This window comes from Aptenodytes patagonicus, chromosome 3 (genome assembly GCF_965638725.1).
Source record: "Aptenodytes patagonicus chromosome 3, bAptPat1.pri.cur, whole genome shotgun sequence".
NCBI classification, from domain to species: Eukaryota; Metazoa; Chordata; class Aves; order Sphenisciformes; family Spheniscidae; genus Aptenodytes; species Aptenodytes patagonicus.
In genome coordinates this window covers 110,610,468-110,634,684 of record NC_134951.1, presented here as the reverse complement: position 1 = coordinate 110,634,684, position 24,217 = coordinate 110,610,468, and the positions used below count along the sequence as shown (strand labels likewise).

At 40.7% G+C, this 24,217-nt stretch overlaps 1 protein-coding gene across 1 annotated transcript in view; it reads left to right on the top strand.

Annotated features, from left to right (window-relative positions):
- The window catches only part of SUSD4 (sushi domain containing 4), a gene marked incomplete at its 5' end in the record, with an annotated part of 74,717 nt that overhangs the window by 37,600 nt on the left and 12,900 nt on the right, over positions 1-24,217 (top strand). Inside the window, 3 exons of the mRNA XM_076335333.1 lie at positions 5,064-5,276; positions 12,736-12,915; positions 16,489-16,677. Coding sequence (XP_076191448.1) covers positions 5,064-5,276; positions 12,736-12,915; positions 16,489-16,677 — 582 coding nt within the window. The remainder of the gene's footprint in view (positions 1-5,063; positions 5,277-12,735; positions 12,916-16,488; positions 16,678-24,217) is intronic.

The following is a 24,217-nucleotide window of genomic DNA, read 5'->3' as shown; positions in this document are numbered from 1 at the left end:
CTGAGAGCTGGCCTAAGATAACCTGCTCCTGCCGTGTTTACAGACTCCTTGTAAAATGTGCATGCAGGCAGTCTGGTCCTGCCACAGGCTGCAAAGTCGCTGCCTCCCTCTACCACCGACTGAGATGGAAAGGGCTTGCTGATTTAGTGAACTCAAATGCAGGTCTTGCTGGATGAGAAACCCATTCTCCATCCTACTGAAGACAAATACTGAAACTACTCTATATCTTTAATGTTATTACACATTACATGTCACTTTTCCTTCACTGTGTGTATGTAACAAACTGGGATGAGAGTGATGTCTCTGTTCAAGAATGAGTGCAGCCATTTCTGAGCTAACATGCATCAGCAGTGTGTCAGTGAAATGCTATACAGCAGTTTTAGAGGCAAAGTAGTCCATCAAATCTAGATTAGAAATCACCTCGCCAGCACCATGAATTTACAAGAAGCTGTAAGATATGGAGGTGAGGGAAGAAGGAAACAAGGAAAACAAAAGAGGAAACTGAGAAAAAGGTGCAGAGAAATAGAGACTGATGGGAAGAGCTGAGGGATTCTTCTTCCTGCCTTTTTTCAGGCATGTCTGAAGTTCAGGTGTGGCTATCATGATTTCTTGTCATCACAAATATGTAATTTTCCCCTGGCTTCCAATATTTCAAGCTTTTCATCAGGGACAAGATGAATCATTATACGTTTGAGAACATATAGCACAAAATTCTAGAAATACAGTCCATTCAAATGAATTATAATGGCTCATTTTACCCCCCAAGGAGGGCATTGCTTATTTTTCAGTCTTCTGATTAATTTGACATCATTTATATCTGACTGACAATACCAAGTAATTTAGGTAAAATAGGAACCCAGACAAATGGCTTGTGTTTTATGCAGGTTAAGAGCATTGCTATTTTCTGATGATCTTCTGTTGGTCCAACAGTAAAAATATGGTAAATACCACAACCAAAATATATTCTGTATCAACTGCATGTTTTACTGGTCATGATGACCTTACGTACTCATTAACCTTATCAGAAGGTATTATTGTTCATTATATTTTACACAACATCCCTTAAAGGTGCCACGATACAGAAAGTCTGTAACTTAGACTAAATATTAAGCTATTTTGAATACTGAAATACTCAGTTCCAGCAGCAATTGTGTAGTCTTTACTTTAGGATTTAAAGCCATACAATAGCATCCCGTAAAGTTGTTGCTGGTGATGCAGTGTTGATTATGATGATGGCTGCTGACCTTACTAAATTTTTACTATATACATAACATGAAAATTTACTGCTTTATTTGACAAGTGTGTTGTATAGTTTTTACTAGTAGGTGCTGATGATTCCCCCTTCCCTCTTTTTAATCATGAGAAAAAGTCCGGTAGTCAAAGTAAAATTTCATTCTTTTCCCCAAAGACTCATTGAAGGGTTTATAAAGAAACAGAATCCATTGTAGTTCTCAGTTATTTTTTATATTATTTGATATACTCTTTCCTGCAGGATAACGCCTTTCTATTATAACCAAAGATTGGCTTTCCCATTTGTGTAACTTTTATGGTTCTTTCCAAAGACTTATCTTGTGGGTCTGGCGGAAAACTGTTTTGGCTGGTTTCATCAGGTTCTAAAGGGACCAAAGCAAAAGATGTCCCATCTATAACGTGAGATTACTCCTGCCATTATAAAAAGACTGTATCACAACTTTGAGTAGCTGCTTTTAAATGCATAGCTTTGAAAAAGGAAAGAAACTAAAGATAGTGAGAAAAAAAGACTTAATTCACCAAGCTGTATTTCATTAAAGACATGCATTTACTCATTTTTGATAGGGTGGAGCTTAACTAGATGAGATTACATGAAAAGGATTATTATGTAATGGGTCCAAGTCTGATATCGTTAAGGACAACTGGAAGATGGCAATTCTCAGGGATGTTTCAGCATTGTTGTTCTTGAATATTGTACCAGAAGTTTCACACTTAAATTGGAAGACTGATGGACTTAGCTCTCAGCTAAATAAGCTGTTGAAATACTCAGCACACCTCTTGTGCACGAGAGGAGCAACCCCGGTGAAAATCAGAACCGTTCCTGGCTTCTCTAGATTGTAATGGCCCCTTCAAAACACCTGCGGTACTCTGTGCACTGGGGGATCCTCTGCACAGCGGCCAGCCTCGCTGTACCTCCCTCGCACACGTCCTTGCCTCCTTCCCAGCCAAAGCGCAGGAGGAGGTGGCACAGCGCTGGCTTCACTGCTTTCTGCCTGGGTCATATACATCTTCAAAAAGAGGCCTGCCGTACATGTGACTTCCACTGATTTTAGTAGGACTAAGATTTGGGCCAAGTCTACTGTTGATATCTGTGGAGAAAAGCTGGGGCTAGGGTTTTGTTTGCTTTGCCTTTATGATCTTGCCAAGAGAAGTTTCCGTACTGTGTGTGTAATCCACCTAACTGGCTGTTCCCTGAGGCTTTTTCCTTCTTCCTTGCTTCAGGAACAAGCAATGGAAATGCTGCATGGAAGCAGTTATCCTGTGCTGATTCCATGTGTCGTCTCTTATTCAGTAGCTGAATAACAGCTGGCTACTGGCTTTGTAGAAACCAGAGGGTACATAATTCAATTTTTCCATTCGTGATCCAGTTCCTTCTTGGGAATTCCCCTTGGGGATAGATTTGTCTGCTCACAAACTGCGCTCGAGAAAAAGAACCTAAGAGGCCAACTTACTGCAAAATGATCCCTTGGAGGAATGAAAATCTAATCTTGTGAAAGGTCACCAGAAAAGTGGCAGTAGGGTCACAGAATTAGGCTGCACCAGGGAAAAAAACATTCTTGCCTTCTATGTTGGCTTTTGTGCTGACGGTCCCAAAATCTCTAACTTTGCATATTTGACTTAATGAAAACTGAGAAATGAGCTCGGCTCATTTTTTTACCAGGCAAATTGTATGTGACCTCAGCACCTTTCTTTTTTCTGTAGTTGCAGAGGCATAGTAGTAGGCAGTTGAGTACTTTTCCCTGATGTAGCTAGTAACAAAGGACACTTATTTCAAGGTGGGTTATAATATTCCTTGCCTGACTGCAAATTCTGAGATTACCGAAGTAACAAAATTGAGCTAAATGTCATGTTATCCCTTGGTTTAATGGAAAATGATTAAGATCATCACTGACTTTACTGAAGGATGTGGGTTTGCTACCTGAAGCGTTAAGAAGCTTCTTTTCAATCTCCAGTAAAAATGGACAGCCCTTCTCTATTATTAAGTATTGCCTACAGTGTGTAATCCCATGAACATAATGACTGTATTTCTCCTTGTTCATCATGTTAGCAAATGATAGAGAGTCTTGGGCAATTTGCACTGGAGGTCTCGAGCCATGCGGCAGATGAGCAGGCGTGAAGTTCCGAGATTTGTTTGACTTGGCTACTGCACTGACCCTTCAGTTCTCACGATAAACTTCACTGGACGGAGGAGTAAAACCGCATAAGAGCAGGTGCTCTGCTGCTCTTGTGCTGCTTCAGCAGTGCGAAGAGAGGGGACATCAGTGAAATCTCTTTAGGTGAAGTGCCCCGGGTATCGGAGCACTGCAGAGGGGCAGAGGCTGGGTGTAGGCGATGGCTTTCTCCGGCATGCATGGCACGTAGTTTTTCAGTCTGGGTTCTGGCCATCAGGTCACCTCTTGGAAATTGTAGCTTGGTGGGGGAGTTCAGTGCAGTGACCTGGACTCACATAAAATCAGCCGTGTACGGAGGCAGGAAAATGCAATCCTCTCTGGTGACGCCACGGTGTGCCCTGCCTCTGCCAGCGGCAGCAGGTAATTGGACATACAACACAGTGGCTCAGCGTGTGCTTCTGTTCTCCGCTGACAGCCTTCAGCTGAAGGGAGACTGAAGAGAGAAATTCAGTGTTCAAATGCAAGAGCCCTTTACCACCTTCAGTGCTCTCCATTTGGCTGCCATAGCGGCACAGCGAGCCCTTTGGTGAAGGGAATGATTTGGCCTCAGAAAACGGAGATTTATTTTGAAAAGTCTTCTACTGTAATATCTTCCTTCTCTCTGACTGTACCACGGAGGCACGTCATGCTTATCATGCAGGAATTAGCTGAGGCTTTCTGATACTATTCTTTTAAACTCAAAATATTAAAGCTACAATGCGATGATTTTCAAATTTTCCAGGCATCCCTCCCCACCGGTATTAATTGCCCCCCTGCTGTTCCTGTTGCAAAGTTATTTGCTCTTTCAGTATGCAGTACTTGTTCAGTGCTGTACTAAACCTTTGTTGCTTTGCAGTAAAAAAAAAAAGCTTCAATGCAAATGACACTGAAATGAGTTTGATAAAGTGATAAACAGTCACATTTTATGATTGCAAGTGTTGGGTTTTTGTTTGTAATTTTGCAGTTAATTTTGTGGAAGTAAAGGGCTTTACAAACTCCCTTCTGGCGTCAATGAAGTAATACAGCGCTCCCATAACAGCATTTTAAGAATTTGGTAGGGTCACCAAGCCAACGTGATAGGGGGATCACATACATCCAAAAGGGGCACTGGATGTGTCCCTTTTCCCTGTGGTAGAGCTCCCTCCCAGCTCATAATCTGGTACCTAGCAGCTCATCTTCTGGTTTAGTTACTATGTCTTTGGACGGCAGCTAGGCTTCACGCCCTTTTCTTTATTTCCTCTTCCTTTTGGCTTCTGACACATGGTTATTCTTTCCAGTGACTGTACCAGACCTCCAAAATCCCATAGCTCCCAAGAGTAATTACAGATACATTACTGTGCAATCCCCACTGGTAGGTTGGGTCAAGTGCTTTATTTTTATCCAGGTCAGCTACTGAGGAGTGGGGTTGAGTTTGCTTCCTCAGTAGCTGCACGACAAGACGGGAGTATTTCTGTCACCTGAGTATTTCTGCTGTAGCTGGAGGTTGGTCCTCTCCCGAGTCTGGAGTACCTGGTACCCAAATAGGGTTGCTAGTGGTCATTAATGGATGAAGTGAGGCCGTCGTGAAAATTAAATATCAAATGGAAGAACCTAGAAAAAGCACGACTACGGCTGCACAAGGAGTAAATGAACACAGTTTGATTGTATCTTTGTCTGACATAGGATTTGATGACCTACACGCTTGTGCTGATCCTGGAGCTCCTGAACATGGATACAAGACACCCAGTGCAGGTGTTTTCTTTGAAAGTGTGGTAGTCCGGTTTCATTGCCAAGAAGGATACAGGCTTAATGGTACTTCAAAAAAACTTTGTGTGAGACACTTTAATGGCTCCCTGAGCTGGAAACCAAGTGATAAACCTGTGTGCCTACAAGAAGGTAAGTCAGTTTTCTTAAAGCACTTCATCAGTGTCAGTTCTTCTCACTTGTCCACGTACCATGTTCGTGTGTCTCAGCACAAAACACAGAAGACTGGCGTCCATTTCACTGCATCTTACTTGATACATACTTTCGTTTCCCATCCATCCCACCCATAATCCCCATTTGTCAGTTAAATTTGTACTGTGAGAGGCTGTGTGGGTGCGCATCCACATGTGTTGAAAGGGACATCAAGAAATCTGAAGGAAAAAAGATAATATACTTCTCCTTTTACCTAGTTACAAATTGATGCAGAGAGAAAAAACAACCTCCAGTATCAGTAAACTGTTTGTAACTATTTATTAAAGGTGTCCACTTAATAGTCCTTTCTGTAATATCTCACTAGGAAAATATAATGAATTTCCAATGCTACTGTTGCTGCTAATCAGGAGTTTTAAAGAATTATATTTTATGACATGCGCATGATTCAAGTAGGAAAATCAAATACGCCTGGACTGCAGAAGTTTAAAGTCACAGAGAAGTTTACTTTGAGATAATTCAGACTATTATGGCATAAACCAATTTATTTTTATTGTATTGCATTTTTGAAATTATATTTGGTTTTAAATAATTAGGACATTAAATTACTTTCTTCTTCTAGGAGTTAGATAGAGGCAGGATTAATTTGAATATCACACATGTAGATTTTGGCCAAAAATACATCCAAGCAGCACAAACGATTTATTTCACCAACTATATTAAAGTTGTAACTTGTTCTTTTTTTTAATTTATTTTTGGTCAACAGAGCTATTAAAATCAACAGACATGAAAAGTGTTAGTTAAATCAAGTGTGTACATTTTAGTGTTGTGACTTCTCCACTGAAGTCATTAGCCATTGCCTTCTTGTCTTCAAGGTGGAGCGAGATACATTCTATTTCAGGATGCCTTCCATCACTTAAAATCAGATAAATACAGGGACTCCATTCAAAAGTAGTCAAAGACTTACGTGGCTCATAAACACACTTGCCGCATAGGATCATGCATCACTCAGCACGTATAAAAACTGCAAGTACTTGTTTATGCTGATGCGTGGGTGGGTATGAGAATCCTGTGCCGGAACAGGGGTGCGTGAAGGGATGTGCCACAACAGGAGCAAGCCAGGCCTGGGAGGATGATGCTCAGGAGATACACGTGAAGGGAACAACCCTGAACGGTGGTCTGTGTGAAAGTGGTGCATGAGATACTGGAGAGAGTAGCCAGGGGCAGCTGGTAAGTAGTCCATGGACTTTCAGGTAGCTGCCCTGCTGGCAGGAGAGGTCTTGGTAAAATATGGACTCCGGGACATGTGTGAGACCACAGGCTACAGAGCCGTGAGGGAGACAGTCTTGAGCTCTCTCGGGGTACGCACTGAGACGACAGCTGATGTGTAGGACATAAAGGCAATGGGGGCCAATAACACCTGCTCATAATGAGGGTGTGGGGCAGCTTCAAAGAAACAGCCTGATGCCTTTAAAAATAACGTATGTATGAAATGCACGCCCTCTCCTGTTACAGCCACCTTTCATAAATGCCCTTGTCTCTCATCTCATGGTTATTTACGAAAAAATGCATGTAGCGTGACAGCAGCATATGTCTAAACGGGGTATTTGAACTACCAGAAAAAGCTATAATGCTTGGAAAATCTGTTTTCTTAACCACTGCAGGTAGCTTCTAGGAATTTTGATGTGCATCTTTGAAATAGTACCTGTATCATCCACTGCAGTTGTTAAAATAAGCATTAACATGTTTTATTGAATATTCAAACCTCTTCCCAGACCCCCCCAGTCCAGTGGAAATCTGTGGAGGAAGTTTCTGATCACAATGCCATCAGCAGCAAAACTGCCACTGATGGCAGTGTGATCAACGCTTGAGCTGGGTGGTTTTAAAAAAGAAAGAAATTGGAAGATGAGAATGTGATGGATGATGTGACAACAGTTGCTTAAGAGATAATCATTACTTTACAGCACAGAACACTTAAAAAGGATTGCAAGCCAATACTCTGATCAAGCAAAGCACTTAAGTTTGAGTATAACTGTAATTATGTGATTAGTCTTGTTAAAGTTCTGTGCTCAAAATTAGGCATACTAAAGCAAAAATGCTTTTTATTATTTGGACTGAAGAGTAGGACCCTGATTTAGAATTTAGTGAAGCAAGTGCTTAAGTACTTTCCTGATTAACAGTATAATAATACCTCAGGTATTATCAAAACAATCCTAGGGTTTAGCAATAAGAAAAAAAAATAGATGACAGAATTTGATTCTTTCCAATGCACAATACAACCACTGATTCAGAAGAAATACTAAGCAAAGGTTCAGTGGCGATCCATGAGACCTAAGCATTTGCTTAAGTGCATTTTAGAGTGATCCTTTTGTGTACTGGGAGCAGAATCATGAGAGAGGAGCATGACAGGGAGGTGGGTAGTGTAGCAGGGCACATCTGGAGAGCAGTTAAGGAGGAATTATAACAGGGTTTGTAATTCTCAGCTGTCTAATGACATACATAAAAGCCCTCATTGCAGAAATTCTGTAATGATATATAAAAAGAAATTTGAAATTTGTAGCAACTACTGGAGAAGTAAGAAGTTAATGTTTTACCATTCATCATTAGCTATCAGAAGGCAAAATGAACTTTATATTGCATTTACCCATTTAAGGCAGGGACTGATTGCCGTGTTTGCTATCGTATGCTATACATGCCTCTCATCCCAGTATATGTAAATGTCAGATATTGCCAGCTGAGCTTGAACAGTAAAAACACTCAATACTGCAGTTCATTTTAAGTTCATCTCAGAAGTTTGGATTCAACTATGGATGGTTACATATAATTTTATGTCTATATGTTATGTACATTTAATTGTCATTATGTGTTTACTAGAACAATCTCTAATCACAAACAAATGCTATTTGCCAAAGGAAGCAAAGCAACCCGTTTCAGAATGTAATTGATTTTAAAACTAATACATTTGCCTGGAGCTCTTCATCCCACCAATTTGATTTTATAGGTCTGTCATTTCTCGTTAAGAGGCAGGAGATTTTAAGTGTCAGTATGAGAAGGAAGTTGCATGACTAGGTGCCCAATAAATGCCCTGTCAAAAATCTGTGTGCTTAGTGTTATGTTCTCATGTTGATCTACAGCATGTTGTGACTGTAACTTCCATCAATCCTAATACGGTTATGCACATAAATACCAAAGCTCTAAGGTAGGAATTTTGTATTTACTGTTTAAGAGCAATATGTCATGTTGTTCACACTTTAATCTAATCTTCTCCCACTGTGATAATGTGGCTGCTGAGACTGTTGCCCTACTTGGAACAAATGCTACCTCTTTCCTATGAGATTGAATCTAAATTTACAGTGTACGTGGGGATGGCAACCAAGCGAAGAGCGGTACCCTTCCCTCCCAGTGCTTCTGCTGGCAGATGCCTTCGAGATGTCCTCAGTGCCTCATTCTCCCAGTGACAGGGATGATAAACCTGCAGTAAAAGTAGTGGACTAGTACATAGTCTGGCTACAGTTTTCTTGTATGACATTTAGCACTCATTTCTCTCTGCCTTTGTTCCTGGATCTGTGAGATGACTGAAATATTTTTATTTCTCCATCTCTTATCTGTCTTGACCAGTGTTTGTCGATCCTTAAACCTGGTTCCAAGCACTATATGATGTTTGTAACCTGTGCTGAGCACAATGGCCACAGATCTTAGGCGAAGTCTCTGTGCACTGTTGTAATACAAGCGAAGACAATAAAGAGAAGGTGTTATTTAATATGCACTGAAATACTGTGTTTGCCATCCACAGAACTATCCTACTAACACAGTACTATGGATTGAACACTAGTGAAAAGCAAGAGACAATACTGACCTTAAATGTTTACTTTTAAGAGCACAGGGTCCAGATGAGCTGTCCCTGCATTTAACCCGTTCTTCATGATGTTCCTTTCATTCTTTCTCCCTGTTCCTCTCCGTTCCAGCCTGTCAGTGTTGTGGCTAGATGTAGTCAAGGCTAATTCAGAGACCGCTCCACAGTGAGCTACATAGGAGCACTGGACCTCTGCATTTGAGTTTACATACAGGCTAGTAAACAAAACAGTGCCAGAGCACGGGCCAGGGTGCTGTTCTTCAATGGCACATACTATTACAGTGTTAGAAAGGTCCCTGACGTGGTTTTGGCCAATGTCAGGTAGTACTCCCCAAGCAATTCCTACAAGGACCTTCTGGATTAGCGTGGACCAGGGACAATTTTTGGAGGGTAAGAGTTCACCTGCAATAGACACAAGCCATGCCAAGCCAGCTGGTACCCATGGATGGTGTGTCTATCTCCATAGTGTCCAGGTCATGCCTTCCTTCTGAGTTGCCTTTATGGTCCAGGTGCTCTTGGGAGGAGGGAGGGTGGTTCTCCTTCCCCATGGACTGGAAGAAACAGTTCTGAGAGATGATGCATGGTTTGCACATAAACTAAAGCGCTATAACGACAGTGTTTAACAAATTTTACTCTTCAGACCAATCTTCCTGTGATGGGGGACACACTTGGTTTGCTAAAGCCAAGAACTCCTAATGTACAAAGCTGCACCTTCATGAAAGTTAGGTCAAGATGAGCCCTTGCACCTGGCAGGCTGTCGGGCCTGCCAGCTGCACCCCACCTCTTTGTGCCTCTGCAAGATAAGAAGTGTGTTCCTAACTAGGGCGTTCTTTTGGCTGACCCATTTTAATATTCACACGGTAGATGTAAGCAGATCATGTAAAACTGCCAGAAAGGAGTGTAAGTCATAGCCATTGCTGTTCGGTGCTGGTTAAAGACCGTGTATTCCCTTAAATGGTTTAGCAGCTTCCATGGATTTGCTGAAGAGTACTTAGAATAAAGCAGTTTATTTTCTAGGACAGGACATTTTAAAATCCAGTCACTTATTCTCAGCTTTTCCAAGCAGAATTTGTGCCAGCTAATCCAGTTGTTTGCGGAGAGGTGGCTACTGCAGTTTATGCCTGACTAAGTGTTAAACAATACAAATTCAGCCAGCGTTTGCTCACAAGGCATCAGGAAACAGAGCTGTAATACCGTGGTCCATTGGTCTCGCGTTTAGCTGGGGCTTGTAATAGGCCTGTTACCAAAGTCAGCCAGGATGTCGCAGGCGAAGGATGGTACAGTGAGCAACTTATCACTGTTCTCTGCCAACGTCTAGCTGATTAAAACGATTCGATCTATAGCTGTTACTTGGAATAATGGGGATGAAGTCGCTGTAATAGATCATTGTTACAGGATCAATTTCTTCTGCTTTGAAAGTGAAATCTCGTATTTTACTGCAGTGTATATATACACACCTCTTTTATTTGTATAGCAACAGAAAGCTGTTATGCCAAGAGAATGAGCTGTTCACTGGCGTTATCTTCTGGCATCCATCTCTGACCTCCTCCTGCATGGCCGCGGAACAGGATCCCCATCTATCTCCTCCCATCCTCGGGGGTGCCCAGGGCAGCCTCTTCGTGACAGCATTCAAGGCTTAGCATCAGGCGTTTCTTATGGGGCATCCTCTGCTGTCTCCTCTGCTGATTAACTTGCCAGAGAGAGAGAGAGAGAGAGAAAATTGTCCCGTCTTTGAAGGTGACGTCTGCATCCTCAGCCCAGTGCGTTTTATAACCTTCTGTTAGGGTACGCATCCTCCCAGACTTGGGCATTTAAAAATGAATAAATTCCAATAAAACGTCTTGCTGCAAGTTCTCAGACCACCTGGCAGACTGCCAGCCCTTCTTGTTAGAGGCAGCAGGAGGTACCTGCAGCAGCAGCCAAGGAGCTAAAAGGAACAAGAGAAATGGGAGAATTTTTGACCAGTAATATTTCCAGGCCCCATACTAAATGTTAGCTAAGTACAATGTATTTTAGAAAACATCCCTATAATGGGAAGGTACAAAGGAAAATATGTTTTAACTGGGGAAGCAACAGTCTTCCACTTCATATTAGTACAATTCAGTGATGGAGTCTCAGAATAATAGATCCCCTAGTTTGCCTAAATAAATAAATGCATTATGAAATACATTTGGTCTTAGTAGTTTGCGTGTGCTACGCTAAATGACAGTTTATCTTGCTTCTAGTTGTGCTTCTAAGCAAACAAGCAAGCTGTTGCTATTGTTTTACTTAATTAATTGCTAAATACAAATTTAGAGTTGCCTCTTCCTCTTCAGCGAGAATTACGCATGACAATGGCAGAAACTTTCTCTTTTATGCAAGTCTCAAGGGACTTCTGAAACAATTTTTTTTATATAAATATTGCATTCCTAAATGAAGATAATCGGCTCTTCTAGTAGAAGTGTTGGGAAAAAAAGGGCATAAACCAGGCTTATAGTATTTTTATTGTCTTGCTTTTATTTGAAATACTTTGTGGGTTTTGATGCCTGGAAACTTTTATCACCATCTCTGTCATGGATTGAGTACTAGCAGACAAACAGATAATTTTGATTATATTTTCCCAGTATTTAATCTTTTCCTCTCTTCTGTATAATCTCACTTTGCATTTATGAGGAGGATGAACTTTGAGTCATCTGGACTATTCCTTCATATCCTCTTGGCTTTTCTCTTAATTATTCAGTATTAGCAGAGGGATTTTTACCCTGCCTCACCCTTTCCTTCCATTTTCCACCACATCTTTCATTTTTTAGTCTTCTGGGTTTTATTTTATATTTTGGTGTCTTTGTCACTGGTATATACAGTGAGATACAAGACTGTCCAATACATGTGTCACAGACAGGTAATAGAGCCCATGCCTGTATATCACTAGAGGTTTGCAGTCATCTCCCTTGTTGAGAGTCTTCTACAAGCACTTGAGATGCTGCTCAGGGCCTTAAAAATCACGCCCTCTAAAGGCATATGAATTCAGGCGCATAAAATTACCTGATTTAAAACAGAATCAATGAGATTAAAGTGAAGGTATTCTTGTAATGAACTCTGTGGAATGGAGTTGGATAAACCCTTGTAAATGTACCTGATTTTCATCTGTCTCTCTGCTAAAACTGCAGTTTTTCTGTGTTCCTCGTGCCACATCTGTATTTTATCTTTTCTTTCATCCTGTCCTTAGTGCTGTCAAAGAGTCTGCCTTCACATGGGACTTTGGGATAGTCAGACTGTGCGGTGTAATTTGTACACATGATGAATGGAAGGACAAAATTAAAAACAGTCTTTCTAAACGCTATTAATTTTGTTTGTTTAAAAAAGTCTGGGGGAATGATCCATTATTGTAGCACGTCAGTTTCTACTACAGTGCTATAGACTTTCTAACTGATGGTTGACTAGGGAAAGGACATATTTACTGAAATGCATGTATTTTCCAAACAGAGCTTTAAGAGTTTAAAGAGTTTAAGCAGAGCACTTACATTGACTGATAACTTTTGCTTAAGATCTTGATTATTGAATAGCTAGCCATGTTTTTTTAATTAAGTTGCTATTTTTTTTTTCATGAAGTCACAGATTGCCTTGTTCCACATGTTGAAGATGCAGAGATTCATAACAAGACATACAGGACTGGCGATAAGTTAATAATCAGCTGTCATGAAGGATTCCAGATTCGTTACCCTGACTTAGACAACATGGTTTCAATATGTCAAGACGATGGAACATGGGATAATCTGCCCATTTGTCAAGGTTTAGTACACCAGCACATCCTGTTTTATAGCTCATGCACCTTGTGATAGTTTGCCAATATTTTTTTCTACCATTGTAAGGATGTCAGTGATCTGATAAGTCCCACTGTACAGTATTTGAATAGTGCTTCTGCTAAGATTTTTTGATTTCTCTTCCCCCGTTGCTCACTGCAGGAAAGAAGATGCCACTTTCTGAACATATCCGTACTTAAAATAATACTTTAAATATTGCTTTTTGTTTGCTAGTCTAAAATCTGACACAGATACATTGCATTTTAAAAAAAATCAGGGTTAAATCAGCCAGAAGTTCAGCAAAAGATCTGATGGGCAACTGACTTTTTTGCACCAATTAATTTCTGGAAAGATTTAAGCTTCTGACTGCAGTTTACCTTTCTTTTCCCTGTGCAGTGGGCAGGGGTAGAGGAGAGAAGCTGGAACCTGTTCTTCTATCAGAGTTTTCAGCAGAGTTGTTGATCAGGTTCACGGTCTATTAAACCCATACTTATTGACTGAAAATTCAGGGTGTGCACAGGAATGATTTTGGCCAGAAAAGCCATTAGCTGTAGAACTAGTAGTACTAGTAACACGGGATCCCAACTTCACTTAGACTGCGAGAAATGGCTGGGGGTAAGGCAGCTTTAGTGAACAGAAATTCAATAACCCTGGGCTGCTATTACCTTTATGTTTCTTACATGCATGTGTTAGTACCATTGACTTGGTTTTAACCAATTCACGTCTTGGTAACAAGCTTGACCAGCTGAACAGCATCGAGAGATTTTAACTATCTGTGCTAAGGAGAAGACTGGGTTAGTATTAACTTTCCTCAAACCCATCTGTCGTCTCCTAAAGCTGACAGTTCTCTGTAGTCACTTACACTGTCACATCAATTTGCAGAGTCGGGGCAGGCAGGCAGGGGAGCTGGGACACTTCTCAGGAGTGACGGTGGCAGGGTGAGACACAAAAGTCATGGCTTGGCGTTTCTGCTGTAAAATGGTGAGATTGATGGGCGCCAGAGTCGTCTGAAGTTACAGGAGCTTAGTTTGTATGGGTCTCCACGTCTAGGACCCTCAGTTTGGGGCACATCAAACTGTGTCTCAAGGTCTTGTCGTAGACTATGGTACAGGCATGTAAAAATTTAGGCACATTACAGGGCTAGCTCAGTGTATCTGAAGAGGGCCAACAGAAAAGGGGAGTTTTCACAAACCCATTAAGAAGTGGGCACTAGTTTTAGGGTATCTTAGCAATGGCATGGTATGTGGCAGTATGAAGTATACAGCCCATTTTTGGGAGTAGGTGCACATCACATATAATTAAGGTAGATTAAGACTTGCAGTTAGGTGAGATGAATGCTAATAAGATTAATTTGTAGGTACTGTATTGCCAAAGATCCAGGTGGAAATTTTGTGAGAGCCAGTATTAACTGGGTAAGCAGAAGTACCCCAAGTACCCCCTGGCTTGTTACTTTCTTCTGTTGCTGTATTTATACTATGAAACACAATCAATTGCTGCTACTTAATATTCAATATTAACTGCTTTTAAAAATAAAAGCGGTGCTAATAAAAGTTATGAAATCAATTGCACAAGAGCAAAGTGCTGTAACTACCAAACAGGTAGAGAATAGGCAATTCAGATTCAAGTATCTGCCATATTTTGCCAAATTCTATAAACCTGTTCCAAAATTGACTCCAGAATTTTCTTTTCACTATGTCAAGCACTAATAATATGAAAGGCACTTGTCTACTTGCACTAGGTAGGCTGTCAATTACATTTCTATGGCCCTTTGGTTACAACAGGCAGGGGAGTCTCATGACATCAAGATGCCTTTTTTCTGGCAGAGCAGTGGGAAAGGATTGTAGAGCATATAAGAATCCAACCTCAAACTATTTTTGCCACGAGATAATAATGATAATTACTGATCTGGAATGATGTGAATTACTTAGCAAAAAAATGTCAAAATGAAGTTTTCAAGCAGCTTGAGGTATTTGGAGACCTAGGGATTTTCACAAACACTTGGCTCTCATACAAATTCAAGTAAATCTCTGTCCTGCCCCCAATGAGCATTAAAATTGTGAGCCAGCAGGACAAAATTTTCCCTGATACAGTTCAGAGGAGAGTAAGCTCAGTCTGGCTCAGGCAGTCTGCGCTCCCTCTTTCTGTCCCACTGGAGGCTGCTTATATCGCCCTGCTCAGTGGGCTGCTCAGTTTGCAGGAACCGGTGTGTTATGTGTGGGGCATACTTGATCAGGGGTACAAGCAGTAGCCTGTAGATAGGATGCTTGAAGCTTTATTTGAACAGGGAGATAACCAGCTAGTAAAACAGCTACCAAACCCATTGCTCTGGTAGTACAGTGTGCTGTAAAAAGCTTTCAAGCTTTTTCTGTTGTTTTCTTTTGCTTTCATCCCTCTCCCTCAAAAGACCATTGCAGGAAAAAGTGCTGCCGAGACTTTTTCTTTTAGATGCCAGTATCTCACAAGAAGTTCTCAGACTGATTTTAGTTTCCCTCTCAGGCTTAAAATTATGAGAGTCCTGTGAACACCCTTCACAAATTCCTAGTAGTGGCAAGAGACCCATTTATGGATTGCCATAATGCAGTTCCTATTAGTCTCATAACTTTATAATACTGTTTTTCATTCCCTGATTACTAATCATCTTTCCTCCACATTACTGCAAATTAAAAAATCAACAGGATTAAGTATTACCCAGCGGGTCATTTCTGTGGCCATGAGGAATTACTTTTTTTCTCTAGTACAAATTCTTATCTAAATATCAGCTCAAAACAGACTCTGAACGTATGTGAATGACGTTATAAAGTCATGTCATCTATTAAATTCACTGTTATTTCTTGCACCAAATATGGTTGGTGACCATTTAACTGTCACAGCTCAGTACCATCCATGGTACAAATCCCTCAGAAGTAGTTCCAGAAGTAGAACATAGTCTCTGACTACATTTACAATTTCTGGTGGTAACAGGTACCTTAACTTCTTGATAACCTAATCTGAGACCTCGTTTAGTGTTTATCGTGGGACTGCTCACAGGAAGTCACGTCCCTTTAGACTTTCTCAAACTGGAATTTCAAAATCATTAATTCTGTCTGCAAATCTTTTGCAGTTGTGTGCACTTTGTCACAGGAGCAGTTTTAATATTAAAGATGGTTTACATGCCTGTCAGTTTTAAGAGGAGGAATAAAACTCATGGTTTATATAAATGACAATCTTTATTTATTAAAGATTCTACCTCAAGAAGACATCGCCATCTGCTAAACCAGTGAATGTTTGTGAAACAAAATGCTGTCATTTTCAGTAAACCTTTCCTGGATTTGCTGAGAGTGAAGCCCACGCTAGCAAAGCATGTGGGCTAAACAATAAAAGGGTTTGAAACAGAATAATGAGGCATATGTATCTGAGAGAGATCATGCAGGCATGCCATTCATAGTAGAGAAGATGAAAAATACTGCACTCCTCAATTTAGGAATTATAACCAAGATGTGTGAAGACGACTGAGATAATACAAGATTATATACAATATAGACGACCTTATAATACAAGATACCTCCCTCTTCTTAATTTGCAGGTTGCCTGAGGCCATTGGTTCTTCCTCATAGTTACATTAACATATCTGAGTTCGAGTCCTCCTTCCCCGTAGGAACAGTGGTGTATTATCAATGCTTTCCTGGATATAAACTAGAAGGGGCAGAGTTCCTTGAGTGCATGTATAACCTTATCTGGTCAGATAGCCCACCTAGGTGCCTTGATGTGGAAGGTAAATGTCTTATTGTTTGTTTTTCTTTCAATTTCACAAAATCAGCATGCTCTATATGATTTTAACTCAGGGCTATAACCACGGTTATGCTATATGTAATGTTTCCGCAGGCCATGCAGAGTGTATCTGGGTTTTGTTGCGTGCAACCTATTGTGGTTCACTGCACTGTTAGCTCTTGGTGTTCCCTGACTAATATTTGCTCTTTCGGTGTCCAAAGTGCAAGAGGGGAAGCTCTTAACAATGATTGCTTTGCTCTTAAAATGTAAATTCTTTGCAGCTTTTCTAATAAAAGTACTGAGGAAGTTACGGAATGCGCATTTGTGTTAGAGTTTCTATAGATACGGATAGATTTCCATGACAAACTAAAAAATACTCCATAGAAACTCTTAGTTTGGGCTGTGCCAGCTGCAAACATTATTCAGTGCTACACGATGCTGCATGCTTGAATATTTGTTGTCTCTCATAGTAGTTAACCTTAAAGAAGGATCTGCAACTGAAATGACTGAGCTAATTTATTGATTAGGAACATAAAAACCATTCAGTGTGAAACAGAGGTAAATCGTACCAAGCCAAAAGGAATAATCTGTGACTATAGCTGCAGTGCTGGAATGGAGGATATTGTAGTGCACTTATATTTGCATCCCATACATTTAAAACAAAGACACCGAATGGATTGCTCCGTACACTGTCAAAACCTTGTGAACTACCTTCCTCCATCTTCATACTGCATCTTGAATGAAACACCCTAGGTAGTCATCAGAATCCAAATACATCCTCTGCATTTCATTCCCCTAAAAGGACTACATTTTTGCTCTATTTCAAGCCTGTAAGGAAGCTATCTATATGTAGAATTTAGCTAAAAGCAATTATAGGAATTAATATATGATGCTTATGTTACTGAGCTAAATGCTAAGCATTCTGGAAGTGCAAAAAATTGCCAACAGCATCAACAAAGTGATACACCGCACAAAAATAATAAAATGATCCTTATTTTTAACTGACAATTCAAGTTCCAAAATTCAAAAATGCCTTTGCAATTTTGGAATGACATAACAAGATGATTTTTGTTTGTTTGTTTTAGCACACCATAAAAGATTAATCCCAAATCAGCTCTATGTAAGACACTTTTGGAAGGTTTGTTTGTTGTTGTTTATAGCATGGAAAATACATTAAAAAATCAGAAGGGCCCTGTTAGGCTTAATCCAAACAGTGTAACTGTTTTGATAAAAATGACAATTTTCTAGTTAGGAAGGTAAGAGCATTAAAATACAGAAACTCAGGTGTATGAAGCAGAAAAAGTCGTGTCTTACCTTCACTTAACACAGGTGAGCATTCCAGCTCCTATCAAAATACCCGAGAAAACTCATGTGCTCATTGTTTATTGCTTGTATTATAAAGTCATGGAGGGGCTCTTTTTCCTTGATAATTTAAAACATGAGATGAGAACTGCTGCCCTGACAGTTCTACATTTTAAATAACATGTCAAAAGTTATCATCCCCAGTCAACTATGATGATCTGTGATAAGGGGATTAGTGTGTGCCAGACGCTGGGTCAAGGCCATCTGGGAGGCCTCCTGAGTTTTGATTTAGATCCAGACTCCCTTTTAGTGTTAATGTTAATCCAGCGCTCTTTAAATGTTAAAACTTTCCGTGGTGATTTCATGTTGGTGTCCCATCTGTGCATGTGTCGAGTGAACCACAGGAGACCGAAGTCTAGAGCATAACGCTTGCAAGAGCAGATTCTCCTCAGCTTTGGGGCTGTCCCTGCTTCTGTTGGGGCAGAAGAGAGAGCGGCATCACTAAAAGGTCACCCTGACAACTCCCCTTGTGAACTCTGTGGTAGGGATGCTTCAGCTGGTATGCAGCGAACTTCAAAATTAAATCCAGATAGGGTAAATCAACTTGAGATGTCCTCTTTTGAAAGTGTTTGTTCAAGTGATTTATGCAAGGAGCGCCAGTCTCCAGGAATCTTGTTACAATCCACTACTCTTAATAAGTGGACAAAACTCCCTCCGGCATATTTTTTTATTCTGCACCCCGCATACCGATGTCAAGCTCATTTTTCAGCATTCCTTTTACGTGTGAGGTATAATCTCGCCAAGCAGTATTTTTCATAGAGGAAATCTGCAAATAAATTAATTCCATTTATTTATTTCCATGATCAATTCAAAATTTATTCTAATGTCATTTCCTGCTCAGTATTTTAATATGGTAATGATTAAAAGCAAATGGTTGTTAGGAAGCTATAGTAAATGAATTCAGAGCTTTTATTCTGCTATAAACAATGCTGCTTACGGCTTTCTCGTTTTTATCGATGTCCTTCTTGAAGCCTTCACAGAAGAAATTTCTTAAATGTGTGTGTAATCACACAAATGCTGTATGTCAGTCATCTCGTGAATTTTTCCCTTTTTGTTAGGCCAAATAAATTCTGAATGAAGGGTTTGTAGCTCCATTTAAATAAATAGTTATATCAGGGACCACTCGGCTCCCATCCTACAGCACGATTTCTAATGCTCAGTCCGGTCTTCTTGTCAATCTTGTGAAGCGCAGAGCTTCCACCAACTCTGGTGAGAGACTAACTTTTGCTGATAGGGAAGAAGATTTTTCTGATAGTTAAAATCACTGTTGCTTTATTCACAGCAGTGCATAAAAACTGCGTTACCTGGTACTGAAGTGCAGCCAACACCGCAACGCTATGCAGCGGCTTCTCAGAAACAGCTGCTTGGGCCTGATCAGGGAGGTTGTTACAGCTCGGGCAAATAAGGATGCCTCTAGTTCAGATTGCCAAGTATTTACTGGTATGAGATCCTCTTCTTAAATGCTTGTACCTTTGCCAAATTTAAAACATTCAGATTGATTTTTGAGTGTCTGCCTCAAGCTGAATCCTTTAGGAAGCTTCAGCTGAAATGGTTCAGCTATATCTGAGAATGACGGTAGAGGAAATGGTGTTGTTTTACCAGTGCTAGAAAATTTTACAGTCATTTAGAGGATAAGATGAAACATCTTAACACGGAATTTTCTTCTCCTTTAATTCCTTGATTTACATCTTTAACTTTCTTAATATCCTTTTCTCTAGTGGAATATGCAGAAGTTTTTTTTAAATGTCTTTTGTACTGAAACTCGTTAGACACTTCCAAGGATATATGAAAATCTGAGGAAAATCTTAATTTACTTCTTTATATGATTTTTAACTTACCAATTTTGGGTTAATCAGCCATCTGTTGAAATTAATGTGACTTAGTGATTGCCTTCTGCAAAATCAGATACGCAAAAGATGGTGTGAGGGGGGCCCTTAAATTGAAGATGACCACCTGGGGTATAAACATTAATTGTAAAATCAGATGGCTTCCAGTAACACAGGGGGAGAGCAAACATTTGAAAACATACTGGTATGGAACTCTGTGAAATGAAATGTATAGAACTATGAAAAGTTTATGATGTAATACTTCAAGGTGAATAAAGACATTACACAGGATTTGGAGAAGTTAAAAAAAAAAAAGCTTGGCCATTAGTACTTTTGGAACATGATCTGCATATGATTACACACCTTGCCATCTGGACTCTGTATTTTAATCTTTCATGCCCTTTGGAGGATTTCCAAGAAGATGTAAGGAATGGTTCTTATAAAGAACTGGGGGGAAAGCAGGCAAAGAGGAAAGGCTGGGAGAATTTGATCTTAGTCCTAATGCTAGAATATAAAGCAGTTGTATGGATAGTGTAATTGGGAATTCCTGGCTTTGTATTTAAGAGTAAAAGGGAAAACAGGTTGAATTTGCAAACGGACATGATCCTGTTATCTGGAATGTCTGGTTTCAGCATCATCCCAGCTGAACACAAAAGCCGGTCCTGCAGGAAATCAGATACATTGCAATATCAAAACTTCATTCTACATGCGAGAATCAACTGATTCTCTAGCTGAGGTTAAGCTTGAAAGAATGTTAAATAGAAAATATTTCAAATTTTTGAAGGTAGATTCAAAATAAAAATGAAACGAACGTGAGGAACAGACTTCAAAGGGGAGAGTCAATGAGTAGAAGAGAGGAAAAATATAGAGGAAAACTGAAGGAATTTCAGAACTCTGGTATATAAAACCATCTCATTGTGGTGGGAGGTGAAAAGATATAACACTAAACTAACAACTGATTACAGAATCATAGAATCATAGAATCATAGAATCATTGAGGTTGGAAAAGACCTCTAAGATCATCGAGTCCAACCGTCAACCCAACACCACCATGCCCACTAAACCATGTCCCTAAGCGCCTCATCTACACGTCTTTTAAAAACCTCCAGGGATGGGGACTCCACCACTTCCCTGGGCAGCCTGTTCCAATGTTTAACCACTCTTTCAGTAAAGAAATTTTTCCTTACATCCAATCTAAACCTCCCCTGGCGCAACTTGAGGCCATTTCCTCTCGTCCTATCACTTGTTACTTCGGAGAAAAGACCAACACCCACCTCGCTACAACCTCCTTTCAGGTAGTTGTAGAGAGCGATGAGGTCTCCCCTCAGCCTCCTTTTCTCCAGGCTGAACAACCCCAGTTCCCTCAGCCGCTCCTCATAAGACTTGTGCTCCAGACCCCTCACCAGCCTCGTTGCCCTTCTCTGGACACGCTCCAGCACCTCAACGTCCTTCTTGTAGTGAGGGGCCCAAAACTGAACACAGTATTCGAGGTGCGGCCTCACCAGGGCCGAGTACAGGGGCACGATCACTTCCCTACTCCTACTGGCCACACTATTTCTGATACAGGCCAGGATGCCATTGGCCTTCTTGGCCACCTGGGCACACTGCCGGCTCATGTTCAGCCGGCTGTCGACCAGCACCCCCAGGTCCTTTTCCGCCAGGCAGCTTTCCAGCCACTCTTCCCCAAGCCTGTAGCGCTGCATGGGGTTGTTGTGGCCGAAGTGCAGGACCCGGCACTTGGCCTTGTTGAACCTCATACAGTTGGCCTGGGCCCATCCATCCAGCCTGTCCAGGTCCCTCTGCAGAGCCTTCCTACCCTCGAGCAGATCAACACTCCCACCCAACTTGGTGTCATCTGCAAACTTACTGAGGGTGCACTCAATCCCCTCATCCAGATCATCAATAAAGATATTAAACAAGACCGGCCCCAGTACTGAGCCCTGGGGAACACCGCTCGTGACCGGCCGCCAACTGGATGTAACTCCATTCACCACAACTCTCTGGGCCCGGCCGTCCAGCCAGTTTTTGACCCAGCGCAGAGTCCACCTGTCTAAGCCGTGAGCCGCCAGCTTCTCTAGGAGAATGCTGTGGGAGACAGTGTCAAAGGCCTTGCTGAAGTCCAGGTAGACCACATCCACAGCCTTTCCCTCATCCACTAGGCGGGTCACCTGGTCATAGAAGGGATCCTGAAAGTTACAGAAACTAAGAGAAAAAGATAGGAGAAGGAAGGAATTAAGAAAATTGCACAACAAACCAGAAGACGTGCAAGGGAACCCAAAAAACCCCTACCTAGAGCACCAGAAAATTTCTGAAGAATAAAAGGGGGTCAGTTGTATGAAAATTAAAACCAGCAAAGTATGCTACACATAAAAAAAATTCTGGAGAGACAGGCAAGAATACAGGACAGAGCTTTAATGATTCTTCTCATAAACCTGAGGACAGACACTCATAGAAAGGGTCTGATAATTCTGACATAGAACCTAGAAAGTAAAGAGCATGAAAGAGCTCTGGAGGAGGGTGATATTACAGGTGAAATGCCATAGCCGCTTAATGTTTCAAAACAAAGTAGCTTAAACTTTCTAACCAATTACACGCAGGATACTTTGAAGGAAAGCTTCAAAAATCTTCATTCTTATATAAGAATTGCTAATGCCGTAAACAGTGATTGACACCGAGCTACACGTTTGATAAATGATGCCCTTAAAATATTTTATATTCTTGATGGAACATACAGCAATACACTGAGTAAAAAGATACAAGTCAGCCTGTAATCATTTTATGTTCAGGAGTCGGAATAAAGTAAGCAATCCTAAGCCTGAGATATTGTACGTTAATACGACTGGATTTCTCTCTGTGTTTCTTTGTTGACATTGAGAAGGCTTTAGATAAATTCCAACATGACAGACTGATGTGTATCCTCAGGGAAGATAATGTTGATGCAGCATATCTCCAACAGATAAAAATCCTGTAGAGCGAGCAGAGGGCAGCAATACAAGCAAGCTGTGAAACACTGTGGTATTAAGAAATTAAGAGGGGTAGATACCAGGATTCTGTTCTATGTTTACACCTACTCAGCTTGCAGGTAGGAGGGAGAATAAATTAAATATTGCTCAACTGCCAAAGAGGTCATCCAAGTTAACTGAGTTAATGTTAACATAAGACACATTGATAGCCTTGTTTTTAATAGCTCTGAGTAGAGTGGCGTTTCACAATATATTCACTGCCTGGAGCAATACTTCTCGCAACTCAGGAATGACAACCAGCAGTAAATGCTCAAATAGCAGCAGCCAACAATATTTGTAAGTACCTCTATTTGGGCAACACCTTTATATCGGTGACACCTTTAGCCTGATGGCCAAAGGATGAAATAAGCTGATAGTCTTTCATCCTGGGGGTGATTAAGTCGTAGAAAGCAAGTGTGATGAAGTTTAAAAGGATAGTTTTCTTTAAAAAAAGGAATTCAATAATTCTACATGTTTTTGCACTGTAGACAGTTAATTTGTTCATCACCTGAGATTGCAGAAATTACACGTGTCCGGCCACCCTGTACAAGTGTGGATGTTGAACACTTTAAGGAGCTGCTCATAGGTGACTTGGAATATCTGGATTTTTGTGCTCTTGGAGAATGCTGAAATCCATCTGTACACCTTTACCCACAGCTGAAGAGGCGTGGAAAAGAATTGAATTCAGAAAGAGCACAGGGACATGAAATACTAGGCAGACACGTCATGTTCTTCTGTGGACATACTGCTTAATAATCATCCAATCACTTAATTCCGGCAGGTGTATTGCAAAGTGAAACAGAAAGAAAACCAGACCACATTTGGAGACAGAATGGTACACAAAAGTGGGCCTTTTACAGCTCTGGTTATGAGGGATAGAGAAGTCTCCAAGTTGAAGACATTGTTTGAAGAAGATAAATACCATTATATTTCTAAGTGACTGCTCCTTTTTTGCATTGCAGAAACCTTCTTTGATCTTGGCTGTGATTGAAATAGATGCCTTCTCCACTGTTCGTAGTTTCTCAAGAAAGCAACAGAACAACTTGTAATCTGCTTCTTTTATGTCTTCTCTTGCACAGGACTGTCACAGAAAATCATTGTTTTACACCTGCTCCATCACCTGTGTACCTTTCAGAAACTCCTTAGCATTTCCAGAATCAGCCAGACGTCCCAACTTTTTTATGGAGCCATTAATTTCTGCCCTGAAGTTCCACGTTAGCTGCCAGATGCGTGTAGTATTTTATCCAGAGTGCTTTAAATATGCTGAGCATTAGGTGGAGGAAGGCAGACAAAATTTCTCCCTGAAGGCTGTTTTATAATATTAATCTTTAACTGTGTCTGGCAGAGCTCCTCG